Source organism: Grosmannia clavigera, assembly GCF_000143105.1.
Source record: "Grosmannia clavigera kw1407 unplaced genomic scaffold GCSC_113, whole genome shotgun sequence".
NCBI classification, from domain to species: domain Eukaryota; kingdom Fungi; phylum Ascomycota; class Sordariomycetes; order Ophiostomatales; family Ophiostomataceae; genus Leptographium; species Leptographium clavigerum.
In genome coordinates this window covers 1,591,371-1,603,840 of record NW_014040831.1, presented here as the reverse complement: position 1 = coordinate 1,603,840, position 12,470 = coordinate 1,591,371, and the positions used below count along the sequence as shown (strand labels likewise).

The 12,470-nt window shown below is 57.8% G+C and overlaps 6 protein-coding genes across 6 annotated transcripts; 2 read left to right on the top strand and 4 right to left on the bottom strand.

Moving 5' to 3' along the window:
* Nucleotides 1-2,938: 2,938 nt before the first annotated feature.
* CMQ_4121 (uncharacterized protein) lies at nucleotides 2,939-3,409 on the top strand (the record flags this gene model as incomplete). The annotated part of the gene is made up of 1 exon (XM_014320059.1): nucleotides 2,939-3,409. The coding sequence occupies one exon, from the start codon at nucleotides 2,939-2,941 to the stop codon at nucleotides 3,407-3,409; it is 471 nt and encodes a 156-aa protein (XP_014175534.1).
* Nucleotides 3,410-3,841: 432 nt separating this feature from the next.
* Nucleotides 3,842-4,993, top strand: CMQ_4094 (apses transcription factor; the record flags this gene model as incomplete). The annotated part of the gene is made up of 1 exon (XM_014320032.1): nucleotides 3,842-4,993. One exon carries the CDS (start codon nucleotides 3,842-3,844, stop codon nucleotides 4,991-4,993), a length of 1,152 nt encoding a protein of 383 aa, XP_014175507.1.
* A 156-nt stretch (nucleotides 4,994-5,149) lies between these two features.
* On the bottom strand, nucleotides 5,150-6,586 carry CMQ_3653 (tpr repeat protein; the record flags this gene model as incomplete). The annotated part of the gene is made up of 1 exon (XM_014319591.1): nucleotides 5,150-6,586. The coding sequence occupies one exon, from the start codon at nucleotides 6,584-6,586 to the stop codon at nucleotides 5,150-5,152; it is 1,437 nt and encodes a 478-aa protein (XP_014175066.1).
* Nucleotides 6,587-6,938: 352 nt separating this feature from the next.
* On the bottom strand, nucleotides 6,939-8,826 carry CMQ_3346 (major facilitator superfamily transporter; the record flags this gene model as incomplete). Its single annotated transcript, XM_014319284.1, has 3 exons — nucleotides 6,939-8,269; nucleotides 8,330-8,695; nucleotides 8,751-8,826. The coding sequence occupies 3 exons, from the start codon at nucleotides 8,824-8,826 to the stop codon at nucleotides 6,939-6,941; spliced, it is 1,773 nt and encodes a 590-aa protein (XP_014174759.1).
* Nucleotides 8,827-10,016: 1,190 nt separating this feature from the next.
* Nucleotides 10,017-11,041, bottom strand: CMQ_4101 (inositol monophosphatase; the record flags this gene model as incomplete). The annotated part of the gene is made up of 2 exons (XM_014320039.1): nucleotides 10,017-10,861; nucleotides 10,924-11,041. 2 exons carry the CDS (start codon nucleotides 11,039-11,041, stop codon nucleotides 10,017-10,019), a joined length of 963 nt encoding a protein of 320 aa, XP_014175514.1.
* Nucleotides 11,042-11,647: 606 nt separating this feature from the next.
* Nucleotides 11,648-12,420, bottom strand: CMQ_3472 (uncharacterized protein; the record flags this gene model as incomplete). Its single annotated transcript, XM_014319410.1, has 2 exons — nucleotides 11,648-12,253; nucleotides 12,319-12,420. The coding sequence occupies 2 exons, from the start codon at nucleotides 12,418-12,420 to the stop codon at nucleotides 11,648-11,650; spliced, it is 708 nt and encodes a 235-aa protein (XP_014174885.1).
* Between the last annotated feature and the right edge of the window lie 50 nt (nucleotides 12,421-12,470).

Genomic DNA, 12,470 nt, shown 5'->3' with positions numbered 1-12,470 from the left:
GTTTTTTTTTCTCCGAGTCATGCCAGACAGTGCGACAGTTTCAGAGAAGAAAGCCAAAGTGGTGGAACAAGCCGCTTGATGACAGCGGCTCTGCTTTCTGATTTATGGGGTGGCTGGAAGGCCAGGCGAGAAGGTCAAGGCGAGCCGGTATGAGGATGCGATATCACGGGGGAAAAACAAGGTCATCACGGCTTGCGTAGCGAAGACGAGCGCCGTTGACTAACACGTTAACCCACAGTGACACCTTTTGAGGCAGCAGATTGGCAGTGGGAGAGTGGGACAAGGCTAGCACTGCACTCCTTGCTCTGACAGGCCTAGTTGGAAGCCGGCCGTATATGCTGTCCTCTGGTAGGAATGTGAGAAGGGACAGAATGCTGCAACCCCCCCGTCTGTTGGTCCAGGGGTCGGCGTTCTGTCCTTCCATTCAGCTGGTTTCTCCCTGGGGAACAAAAGGGACTTGTAGCTGGATTGCTATAGTTCAAGGGAGAAGGTGTGTGACTCAGGTGGGGGACTCGGCCACTCTGTCAAATTGCGGCACGCAAACGCTGCAGGATGCGAATGCCGTCAGAGAAGCCTCGTTTTGAAATGACGGCGATGCCGAGGCGACGAGAGCGACGAGAGATGAGATGTACGGACAAGGTCAACTAAGTTATGAAAGCCGCCATACTAATTTTAGATTTGAAAGCAAGTGAGAAAAAAAGAGCAAAAAGAGCAAAAATCACTATACACTTCCCATCCCTCTCACGCCTTCGCATCGTCCGACACCTCGTATCAAGCACGTACGTAGCCGGTCTGCAGGCCTGGCCGTCTTGGGCGTTTGCAGAGGTCGGTGGAGGATCATGCATGGGCTAGACTGCAGCCTCGACGCCGTCCACACCGACTTCTCTGGACGGACAGCCGTCTGTTTGTCGAGGAGATGGCTTTGAATCTTGCGGTGTTTGTCTCCCTCCTTTCACAGTCTCCACCCAGCCGTGGTCATCGCATGGCATGGCCGCCACGTGTGTCGAGTCAGAGCAGGCGCCTTTTCGTCTGTCGGGCTGGCAATGTGTTGGATTTTGCTTTTGATTTCTGATATTTGATTTTGATTTTGATTTTGATTTTTGTGTGGGGAAGAGCTCCCAACAAGCAGCGAAAAAGAAAAAGAGAGGATGGGCAAGGCGGCCCGTAGGCAGTCCTCCTGATGTGTTCGCAGCTGCAGGTATCCGAGCAGCTCGGCTTGTGCGAAAGGGCGGAGACACAGGACAGATAATGAGTCTGCTTTGGAGCGCTTCGTCGTCCCGTCTGCTCGCAGAGTTTGGTTGAGCGATTGCCGGTGTCTTACTCTCTGCCCATGCCTGACGCCCAACAGCGCGAATAGACGAGAGACCGAAGGAGGGCCAATACTCTTCCCGGCTCTTCTCTCCGCCCTTCCCCCGTTGCCTGATAGATCATATAAGTCAAGGCCGCCTTGGGGCCTGTCAGCGGCCTTGTCACTTTTTTCGTAACACGGTCTCGCCCCCCCAAAGTCTTCTGAGCCGGCCGGCTTTTGTCTTTCCACCGCCTTGTCACAGTCTCTCTGCTCGCGCTCTCTCCCCAACCAGCTCACCGCGTTGTCCCATGACCGAGTTGACCGTGCCTGACCTCTGACCGTCCTTGTATCCTGTGGCCTCTTGCACGGACTCACTCGCACGTCCATCGGCCAGACAGCTCTGGACAGCCACAAGCTCGCGGAGCGGCTCATTGTGTTGCTTCCTCGCTCGCATCGCTGGCCCAGCCGGCCTGCTGCTCTCGCTATAGCTCTGTCCAGCCGCCCTGTCAATTTCCTCATTTTCCGTCCTCGGTTTTGCCGACACGCTGCCATTACCTGTCACATCTGGGCATCCAGGTCATCTGGACAGACTCCGCCCTTTGCCCTTTTGTCTCCCAAGAGAAGAGTCGGGCAAGGCGTGGCGTCTGCTCATTTCCTGTCTTTCCAGGCGTGTCTTCCAGAAGACCGAAAGAGGGTCGAAGCCAAGGAATAGATACATGCATCCAAAGAGACAAAGGATAGCAGGACAGCAAACCCCCACTTTTCCCGCTTCTACACCGTCACATGTAGCGAGACCACCCGGACATGGTGGCTCTCCGCCGTGCTTCTGTACTTTTGTTCTAATGCAGAGTTGTATATCTGGCAGCAGCAGCAGAAGCAGCAGCAGCAGCAGCAGGACAGAGACGCGGGGGGACAAGAAAGAACACCGTCTTTTCCACTATGCAGCTGGGTGTCTGTGCAGGCAGAACTTCGGGCAAAAGACGGAGGACAGCAGAGGTGAGGAAAGGTGAGGAAGCGGGGAGAAGGGGGGTGAAGTAGAAAGTAGACTGGAGACTGGGCCTCGTGGTAGGCTACGCAGGTGGACCACAGGCTCGCAGCTTGTCGACAAGAGGTACGAAGGGCCTTTTGCAAGGGTCTTAAGTGACTTTGCAACTGTGCGAGTCGCTGCCCATTTTTGCTGCCTTTTATTTCCATTCTTTCGTTTCCTTTCCCCACGAGTGCAACTATATATCTGCCTCTTCCAATCCGCTCTCTCGCTCTCTCGCCAACTCCCAGCCGGCTTTCCTCTCGTCTTCCGTCTTTTGCCGTCTTTCTCTACCTCCTCCTCAGCCGTCTGCTTGTCAGGCCGTCCTCGTTCGCCCTTCACCTCATCACCGCTGCAGGCTGCCTTCGACAGGCAGTGTGTCATTGCCACCAGACGAGGTCGAGAGGGACAAAGACAAGAAACAACGCAACAGACGGTGCATTAGTGCCTGAAGAAGAGACCTATATCATCCGCCACCCCCCCGTCTCTCTCTCGCTGGCTTTCACTTTTCATTTTTCATTTATCCTTTAGACTCTATTCTTCAATCTCCCTCTCGCCTCTCTCTCTCCGCTTTCTTTTGTCGTCTTTCTCTCCACCCCCGGCTTCCACTCTTCGTGTACGACACCATGTCCATCACATCACTGCTGAATCCAGCCGGGTCAAGCAGACCGGAATCGCCGTCGTCAGAGACATCTTCGCGCTGGCCATCGCCGTCCGCCTTATCGTCGTCATCAGCATCCACGTCCGGCTCAGCTGTCGCCATGCAATCGCCGGCAGCAGCCTACTACAGCGACAGGGTGGTCATGACAGCGGCCGGCCACGCCATCCCGGGCGCAAAGCCGCCACAGATGCAACGGCTACGGCTTCCGGCCCATGTAGTCACCGAATTTGTGCGGGCGCGGCCAAAGGGCACCGTCTACTTCCGTCCATTCCAGTCCGGCCTGGACGCCAGGGCGAAGCGTGCGGTGGAAGATTTCCGCGTCTTCCCGTTTGGCCGAATCGAGGAGTATTGTCGGCATATTCCGTATGCCAGCGGAAAGAAGGACTTTCACCAGAAGACCGGCCGCGAAGGCTTTGAAGGCACGTACAGGAGGTAGATGTGGTGCTGTTGGTTTCGTGCTGACACTATTGTTTTTACGGCCAGTCTTTCAGTATGTATACAAGGTCCCGGGAGAAGATGTCGAGTACCACGTCATGTGGGACTACAATGTCGGTCTTGTTCGTATGACGCCTTTTTTCAAGTGCTGCAATTACAGCAAGGTAGGTGGAAAGGAGAAGAGAAAGAGGGGGAGAGAAAGAAATGAAAAGAGAAAAAGAGGAAAGAGAAAAAGAGGAAAGAGAAAAAGAAAAAAGAAAAAAAGAAAAAAGAAAAAAGAAAAAAGAAAAAAGAAAAAAGAAAAAAGAAAAAAGAAAGAAAGAAAGAAAGAAAGAAAGAAAGAAAGAAAGAAAAAAAGAAAGAAAAAAAGAAAGAAAGAAAGAAAAAAAGAAAGAAAAAAAAGAAAAAAAGAAAGAAAGAAGAAAACTAACAAATGCGCCAGACAACGCCCGCCAAGATGCTCAACATGAATCCCGGCCTGCGCGAGATCACGCACAGCATAACCGGCGGCTCCATCATGGCACAGGGCTACTGGATGCCGTACGCCTGTGCCCGGGCTGTGTGCGCGACCTTTTGCCACCGCATCGCCGGTGCCATGATCCCGCTGTTCGGCCCCGACTTTCCGGCCGCCTGCATTCCGCCGCGCTCGTCCGACTTTGGCCGCATGGTGATCGATCCGGCCATCATCTCGGCGTCGACCCGGGAGGCCGAACGGATGCGGCTGGCGACCCGGCCGATGACCCTCTCGTCTGCAGCAGCAGTAGCAGCAGCACATCCACCTTCAACCGGCCGTCGATCCCGACGAGGCGAGCTGACCAGAGCTGGACCACCGCCCAGCCTCCGGACCGCCATGCAGGCATCGCTGCCGACTGGACTGGAGCGGCTGCCGCCCGTCGCTCATCTGCTGCCACCGCTGCTGCCCTTTCCGGCGCTTCCACGGCTGCCGACACTCGACGCTGTTCGCCACGATCACTACGGCCGTCACGGCCGTCCGATCCGCTACGACCAGCCCCCCTACCTGTCGAGCCCCAGCTCGAGCGATGCTGGCAGCGATGGCGATCTGGCCAGGCGCACAACCATCACCACAGGCCCTCCACAGGCCACGCCGCCCGGATCAGCTCAGCCCAGCCCGGTCAGACATCCATACACGCTGCCACCTCTGCTTCGACAGCAGCAGCAGAAGCAGCAGCAACAACAACAACAACAACACCAACAACACCAGACGGCTGCTCTGCCACCGTCCGAGCTGGCGGCAGCTGCTGTGGCCGCCCTGGCCCGAGGCCAGCTGACGGTGGATGCAATGGACGACGACGACGGAAAGACCTTTTCCTCGTCGACCTGCTACCCGTCACCGCCCATTCTTGTGGCCGTGCCATTGCCGTTGTCGTCGCCTAGACGTGTCGACTCCGACAGCTCTGACGACAGCACGGCCACGACCACAGCCACCGACTTGGTCGCGGCCGAGCTGCTCGTCAACTTTAGCACACAGGTTCGAATGAGCGGCAGCGATAACGAGGAAGCCGAGCAGAAGCTGCAACCAGAGGCAAGGCCGCGCAAGAAGCGACGGCTGGAGGCCTCTTTGTGAACGGGCGAGACGATAGAATGGACATGGATAGAGGAAGGCGTTTGCAAAAAGAGTGGCTGTGTATTGGTAGAGTGTATTTATTGGAATTTACGTTTTGTCTTTCTGATGGCTGTACTTCATTGAAGTTGTATTATGGTGGTTCTTCTGTCGTCTATCTCATTCTCTCCCTCTTCTTCCCACCCTCCCCTCCCTCTCCTCTCCCCTCCTCATCCCCTCCCCCTCCACTGCCCTCTTCTGCTTAAAGTCCTTCACCCACTCCTCCGACTCTGCTCGTGGCACCACAAACACCCGCACCAACCCATCCACCACCTCCACCTGTGCCTGGCCTAGGATCCGGCCTAGCCCCATCTTCTTGCCCACCTTGACCAGCCCGCCGGCCATGGTCTCGAGGAAGCAGTCGACGGCCGCTGCGCTTCCGTATGCTCCTGCTTGTCCCTCGACGCCATCCCACGGCGGCGGCAGCACATATGCCAGGTGGTCTGCCAGCGTGTCGAGCTCGCCAAACGCCTTGACAAAGTCCGATTGCAGCCTGAGCGGGTACAGCAGCACGGTCGGAAAGACGAGCGTGCTGGCCGAGACGTCTGTCGAGAGCGCGCCGTCGTCATCGGGTTGTGTCAGTGCCACGGCCGCGTCCTCCATCTCGGGCGGCTTCTCCGTCGTGCGCGTGCGGATGCCACGGGCTCGCAGCGCCGCCCGCAATCGAGCCTCGCGCCGTCTCGCATTGGCCTCGCGCTCTTCGTCACGGCGCCGTCGTTCTGCCACCACTTGAGCGCGCGCGGCCACCTCGACGGCCAACCGCTGCAGTGCCGTGTTGTCGGGCGCCGCCGCCAGCCCGCCCCGACACGCCTCCGCCGCCTCGTCCGTCTTGTCCAGCGCCAGCAACGCTCGCCCGCTCCGGTACCAAGCCTTCGTGTTGGCTGCGTTCAGCCGCAGAGCCGCGCCGCAGTCCAGCGTGCACGCCCGGAAGTTGCGTAGGCTCAGCTGGCATGCTGCCCGGTTCGCGTACAGCTGCTCCAGCACCGCCCGGTGCACCTGCAGCTGCTCTGGCGAGTCTGGATCTGCCTCCTCCTCTTCTTCCTTTTTTCTGTCGCCGCCAGCCCTCAGATCCATCGAAGCCTCCTCCACCTCCACCTCTTCCTCTTCTTCTGACCTCTGTCGCTTCGCCGGCGCTTCCCCCCGCGCCCGTCGCCGGTCCTCCGCCACCAGCAGCGCCACGCCCTTGTCGTAGAACTCGCGCGCGTCTGCCCAGAGCGACTCCCGGAAACACTCGTTGCCCCGCTCCTTGAAGCCCTCCGCGTTCTCCAGCGGCGTGCCCTCGTACGCCAGCGCCTGCAGCGCCGCTATGTCGTCGTTGTCCTCCAGATTCGTCATGAACAGCGGTGACTTGTTCAGCTCCGCCAACACCTCGTCTGCCGTCCGTGAATGCGCGAACGCAATCGCCGGTGGCAGCTCAGGTCCGGCCACTGATGCTGGGGCTGATGCTGGGACTGCCGTTGACCTAGACTGCGTCTTTTCACTTGCCCTGGCGTGGCTGGTCTCACCCAGCCTCAGCTTTTCGGCTACATCTTCCGTTATCTCTTGCAGCTGCACCATCGTGTCTTTGTTGCAGATACTTGGAGTCTGATGTGCCGAATACTTGCTTGTTTTAGCTGCCTTTTCTTTCAAGCAAAACTGACTAAGAATAGGCGACTCAAATTTTTACATCCGACAAGAACGCACCTTCCTGGAGCCCATCAACCTACTTGCCAGTATTACTAAGGCCACTTCTCCTAGCAACCATTCTTTGTCAACCGCTTCACAGTATCATTTACTTTACCGTGTCTTTACCATTACCAGTATCACCTTGCCGTACCTTTTTTCCCTATAACGCTTTGCCCTCAGTCCGTCCTGCTGAAAACGCCACACTAAGACCGCCCAAACCAATCCATTTCTGCCCAATATTATCTCACAAGTCATCCTCGCTGCGCATGCTATAAAAATCCTCGTCCACCTCTGCCGACTCTATGGAAAGCTCTGCTTCCGGATCCGCCTGCGGTTCCGTCTGCAGCCTGTCCCGTGGCCTCGCCACGCTGAAGCACTGCGCCGCGCCTATCAGCGCCACCACCACGCCGCTGTACCACACCAGTGCCGTGCAGTTCATCCGGCTGCCCACTGTATACAGGTAGCCCGCAATGGGCGGCGCAATCATGCGGCAGGCCGCACCCGCACTGGCTGCCAACCCGTTGACCTTGCCTAGAATCGACGCGCTCGGTGTCGCCTCTTTGATCAGGATCAGCAGCAGAGGATAGATGATGATGGCAAACACCGTCCGTACGGCCATGCACGCATAAATGGCCGGGTACAACAGACAGGCCGGCACGTACAGCAGGCATGGCAACAGCATGTAAGCCAGCGGATGCAGCACCGTCGCAACGATGAACAGCTGGTACACGCCCATCCACGCTGCAGCTAGCGGGAACACCACCGCCTGCACGAACAGCGCAATCGCCCCGTCTACGGCCATGATCATGCCCACGCTGCGCAGGGACAGGCCGAGCCCGCCCGGCGAGTAGAAGAGCATAGCTGGAAACGAGGGCAATTGGGTGCTGTTGTCGCCGCCGCTTCCACCGCTGCCAGGAAACGGTAGCACCCGGTCGTCCTCAAAGAAGACCGGCAGCGTCGAGTCGTAGGCCATGCTGTGGTACGTAAAGATGGCGAGGGCCAGGACCACGGCCATGATTCGGCGTGAGAAGATGCTGACCGGTGGACACGCCTGCAAGCTCCTCTTCTTCTTTTCCGCAAAGTATTTGTTGAGGCTGGTGCTGCTGCTGCTCCTACTGGAGCACACCGTCGACGATTCGGCCGAGCTGCTTCCTTCGGCCTCCCACTGGCTGCCACGGCCCCGTTGGAATGTTCCGTACATATCCGTGCGCACGTCGACGGCCGGTCGCTTCAGCGCGTCCGACGTCTCCAGCAGCGGTGTCTCAAACGACATGTAAACATCGTGCTGGTGGTGCTGCAGAACAGGGCTCAAGATATTGTCTGCCGGCGCGCAGTCGGCTTTGTGCTGCAGGTCGGGATGGGTCTCCTGGAGGAGGAAGTAGCCGAGCACGATGCTGATGAAAAGCAGCAGAGCACACACCAGGTTCGGCAGTAGAAAGGGGAATCGGTCGAACAGGCAGCCCTCCGAAAAGACGCCGGGGAACGAGGCGCGAGGATCGGAAAACGTGCCGCCGATGGCCGGACCTATGATGGTACCGATGCTCCAGACAAACGGCATGATGGCATACGCACGAGCTGCATGGTGTTAACTGACGTAAGCCTACGCGAAGACAGGTGAGATACGTCGACACTTACGCTCATGTTCTGGTTTCGTTACCAGCTCGCCAACCATGGTCTGGATGACGCCAATGTTGCCGTTCAGGAAGCCCCCAGCCGCCCGTCCCGCGAGAGCCACCCAGATGTTGGGCGCCAGGCCCACGGCAATCATGCTGAACATGGTGCCCACACAACCGACAAGGAGGACAGGCTTGCGGCCAATTCGGTCTGAGAGGCCGCCCCAGTACATTCCCATCATGGCCTCCGCCAGGGAGAAGGCCGATATGAGGACGCCGGCATAGAAGGATGCATCGCTCTCCTGGCCGATTTGGAAGTGCTTGATCAAGGCCCAAGCATATGGGAAGATGGAGGTGAGGGCGATGGGCTCCGCAAGGCGGACAATAGCTATCGAGTTAGCATACGTTGTCTCCTCCGATCAGCCCTTGGTACGATCTCTTACCGAGAATGAACAGTTGGAAGATGGGGAAAGCATCAGGATCGCGAGAACATCTTGGCTTTGGCTTGATTAGGCTCATTGCTTCCCTGTCGGTGGGTATACGCTTAAGAGAAACAGGAAAGTACTTCTTTTTATTCTGTGGGGAAGTCTTTGCCCAGGAAATGGCCGGAATCGCAAGGCTGTCGACACGGATGAAAGGAGGTAGAATAAGGAGACTTAGATAGGGTGGCAGTGGAGTAGGGGATGCATGGAGAGGAGGAGAGCAAGAAGAGAGGAGGACAACAAGACACTATAATATATTGCAATATATTTTGAACGACGGGATCGGAGGATGGGATGAGCCTGGACGGATCGAGAGAACAAGACATGTCCCGTTCGACCACGGAGCAAAGCCGGTGGTGGAAGCCGAGACCAGGCTTGGCTGATGTGGTTGGTGTGGTTGCTTGCAGGAAAGCTGCTGGCCCGATAAGATTCATTGTAGAAAAAAGGAAAAAGAGAAAAACGATAAACACCAGCGAAAACCAGGCTGAGACAGGCTGGACGCAAACGTCGGACTGCGACATTGCTGCTTTTCTGTCATACTACGGAGTACGGAGTACTCCAGCCAGCTTCCGGTCAGCTCTCTGTTTTTTTTTCCTTTTCATGTCTTCTCCCTTCCATCCTCTCCATTTCCGCAAAACGCTGCTGGCATCTCGACAAAAGAGAGAAAGCAGAAGCGACAACCGTAAAAGTGGGGCAACTCGGCACTTGCACGAATTGTCCAATCAGCACACAGCGGCAGAGTGCTATCAAAACACGATGGATGCCTGCCCCATCTCGTACTTTTGCTCGCAGTGGACATGCGCAGGCCCTTTGTGCCCTTCGTACTTTCCTGTCTCTGCAGAGCTCGGCTTGGTTTCACGGAAAGGTCGGTCACGACGTAAGATACATACGTCACTAACTGGCCCTTTGGTTGATAACGAGACAGAAAATAATTCGGAGAGCTGTCCAGCTCCTGCAATCGGCAGAGGTCTCCACATTCCATCAGCAACGGCTGTTTTCGCCTGCAGGGACCAGACTCGCAGCTGTTTCAGGCCTATCGATGACAAATGATCTCGCATGCATACGGAAGCACATAATACGCCCACACGCACATCGTCGCACCGACACGAGTCCTTATCTCGCATACGAGTCAGGCCGCTATCGGACCGGCTGTAATGCACGACAGCAGCCAATTGCACACGGCAGAAGACGGCACGCTCTCCAAGAATCCCAATCCGGGGTGTTGGCCTAGTGCTTGTACACGATCTTGCTGTCGCCGAGAACGCCCCAGAGCTCCTCGACAATGGCCCGCTGACCTGCTGGCGCGCCACGCACGGCCAGATACACCCGGCTGTCCAGAGCCGGGTCCCAGCAGCCGGAATTGCCGCTAGCCATGATGCCGCCAGCCTCGGTCAGGATGCACCAGGCGGCACAGACGTCCCAGGCGTAGCAGCCGCCCTCCCAGTAGGCGTCGAGCTGGCCGGTGGCGACGGCGCACAGGTTGAGCGCGGCCGAGCCGAGAGAGCGCAGGCTGTGGACCATGGCATTGGGCGTGTTCGGCTCGGTGGCGGCAGCGAGGCGGCGGTATGTCTCGACCTTGATGTCAAAGTTGGCGCCCTGGCGATCGGAGCCCCATTCGACGGCCACGAGAGCGGTGCCGAGACCATGCAGCGGCGGCGCGGAAGCACTGTCGCCGCGGCCGACCAGCGGCAGCTGCTGGCGGCTGCTGATGCGGCTGCGCAGACTGCTGTCGATGCTGTCGTCGCGGGCCAGCGAGGCGTTGCGCTGCATAAAGGCGCCGCCGCCCTGCACGGCCGAGTACAGCGTGTCGAGAAAGGGGTTGTAGACGACGCCGACCGCCGGCTGCCGGCCAACGGCAAAGCCCAGGCTGATGCATGCGTGCGGAAAGCCGTGAACAAAGTTGGTCGTACCGTCGATCGGGTCCACCACAAACGTCGGCGCATCCGTCACCCGCGTCTCGCCAGCCACATATGTTTCTTCGCCGACAAAGTCAAAGTCGGGGTACTTTTCCCGCAGCTTCGTCGACACTAGCCGCTCGACGGCCTGGTCTGCCTCCGTCACGAGGTCGACCGCTTTCGCCGGCTGTTAGCGTGCTGACAGAAGAGAGAAGGGAAAGAAGTAAAAGGCGCCTCACAGTTCAGCTTCGTTCCTTTGGGAATGTTGTTGGGGTCGGCTGCAAGAATCTTGCTCCCAGCCTCAAAGGCGATTGCCACCAACGTGTCGTGCACGTCCTGGAGGTTGATATCGGCCATTGTGTGTGTGTGCGTGTGTGTGTGCGAACCTGTGTCTGCTTGTGGTCTGCGTGATCGCCGGGTATCGGAAAGCGTGGCAACGCTTCGCGGCCTTTGTCAGCACTCATAGTGGGGGAATTAGTGGACTGTCTGCTGTGGGTTGTGGGGGAGGGGCGCCCGAAAGCTTATACCCCCCGTTGGTGATGTCACGGGGATCTGCAAATGGAGAAGCTGCAGGTTAAATCAGCATTGCCGTCCAAATATCAATATGGTAACATTAGTCCTCCTTGTTCAGCCATATTTTATATCCCCAAACGCCCGGTCCCTCCTCTTGACCTTCAGATGTCCCTCGTGAGGAGACAGCCTGTTTTCTTTCCAGCGAAAAACAACACACAAGTGCCAGACGTAGTGAAAGAAGAAAGAGAGAAAAAAGAAAGAGAGAAGAAAGAAAGAGAGAAGAAAGAAAGAGAGAAGAAAGAAAGAGAGAAGAAGAAAGGAAGGAAAGAAAGAAGAAAAAAAGAACAAGTATTCCAATCCAAGACACGAGGAGCCGTGAGACCAAGAAAAGGCGATGCGTCAAGCACAGCCGGCCGTCATGATGTCGTCGTCCTCTACAATGTCCTCGCTCTACACGTTTTCGCGGAACATGGATCTCCGCTCTGTTGGGCTGTCGGCTTTGGTGTTGTCTTTGGCACCGCTGCCGGCCGTCGCCGTAATCGGGTCTGACATCGGCCGGGGGCTGACGCCGCGCAGATTCACATGGCTGTCGTCAGCCTCGTCGTCAAACGGGTTTCTGCCGGCCTGTGGGTGCGACCGGCCGCGGTCTTGCCCGGCCAGGTTCATGTCGTAGGTCGAGCCGCCGAGGCCGCCGCTGCCGAGATAAGCCGTGTTGGTCACGTCGAGCCGGCTGCTGTTGTGGAGGCCGGCAGCGCCCGGATACGCCGGCTGCAGCCCGAGCTCCTGCTCCTCGTTGTAGTAGTAGGCCTCGGCCTCGTTGCCGACGCGCGCGTCCCAGGCGTCGTCCGGATCGAGCGGGCCAAAGCCATTGCGCGTGCGGCCAGCGGCCTGCGGCACGCCGCCCTCATAGGCGCCGGCAGCCGTGCGATTGTTCCGGGCCTTGAAGCCACGCAGACGGTCGCTGATCCAGCCGGACACCCCGCTCGGCGCCGGCTGCACGCCGTACGAAGACGTGGAGGAGAACGGATTGAGCGAAGAGAGCGCCGGCGGCGGGAGCTATCGTCGGCCCTGGTCAGAAAACGGACAGACAGCAAGGAAGAGAGCAGGAACAGCCAGCGTACCCCCTGTCGTTGGGCTCGCAGCCGCGTAAAGAGAACCCAGCCCGCTGCGGCGGCAACCAGCAGCAGGACGATGACGAGAATGACGACCCCTGCGGTCTTCATGGTCGGCTGTCGCGACGGCTGAAAACGAGTTTCTGTCTGTTCTGTGTGTG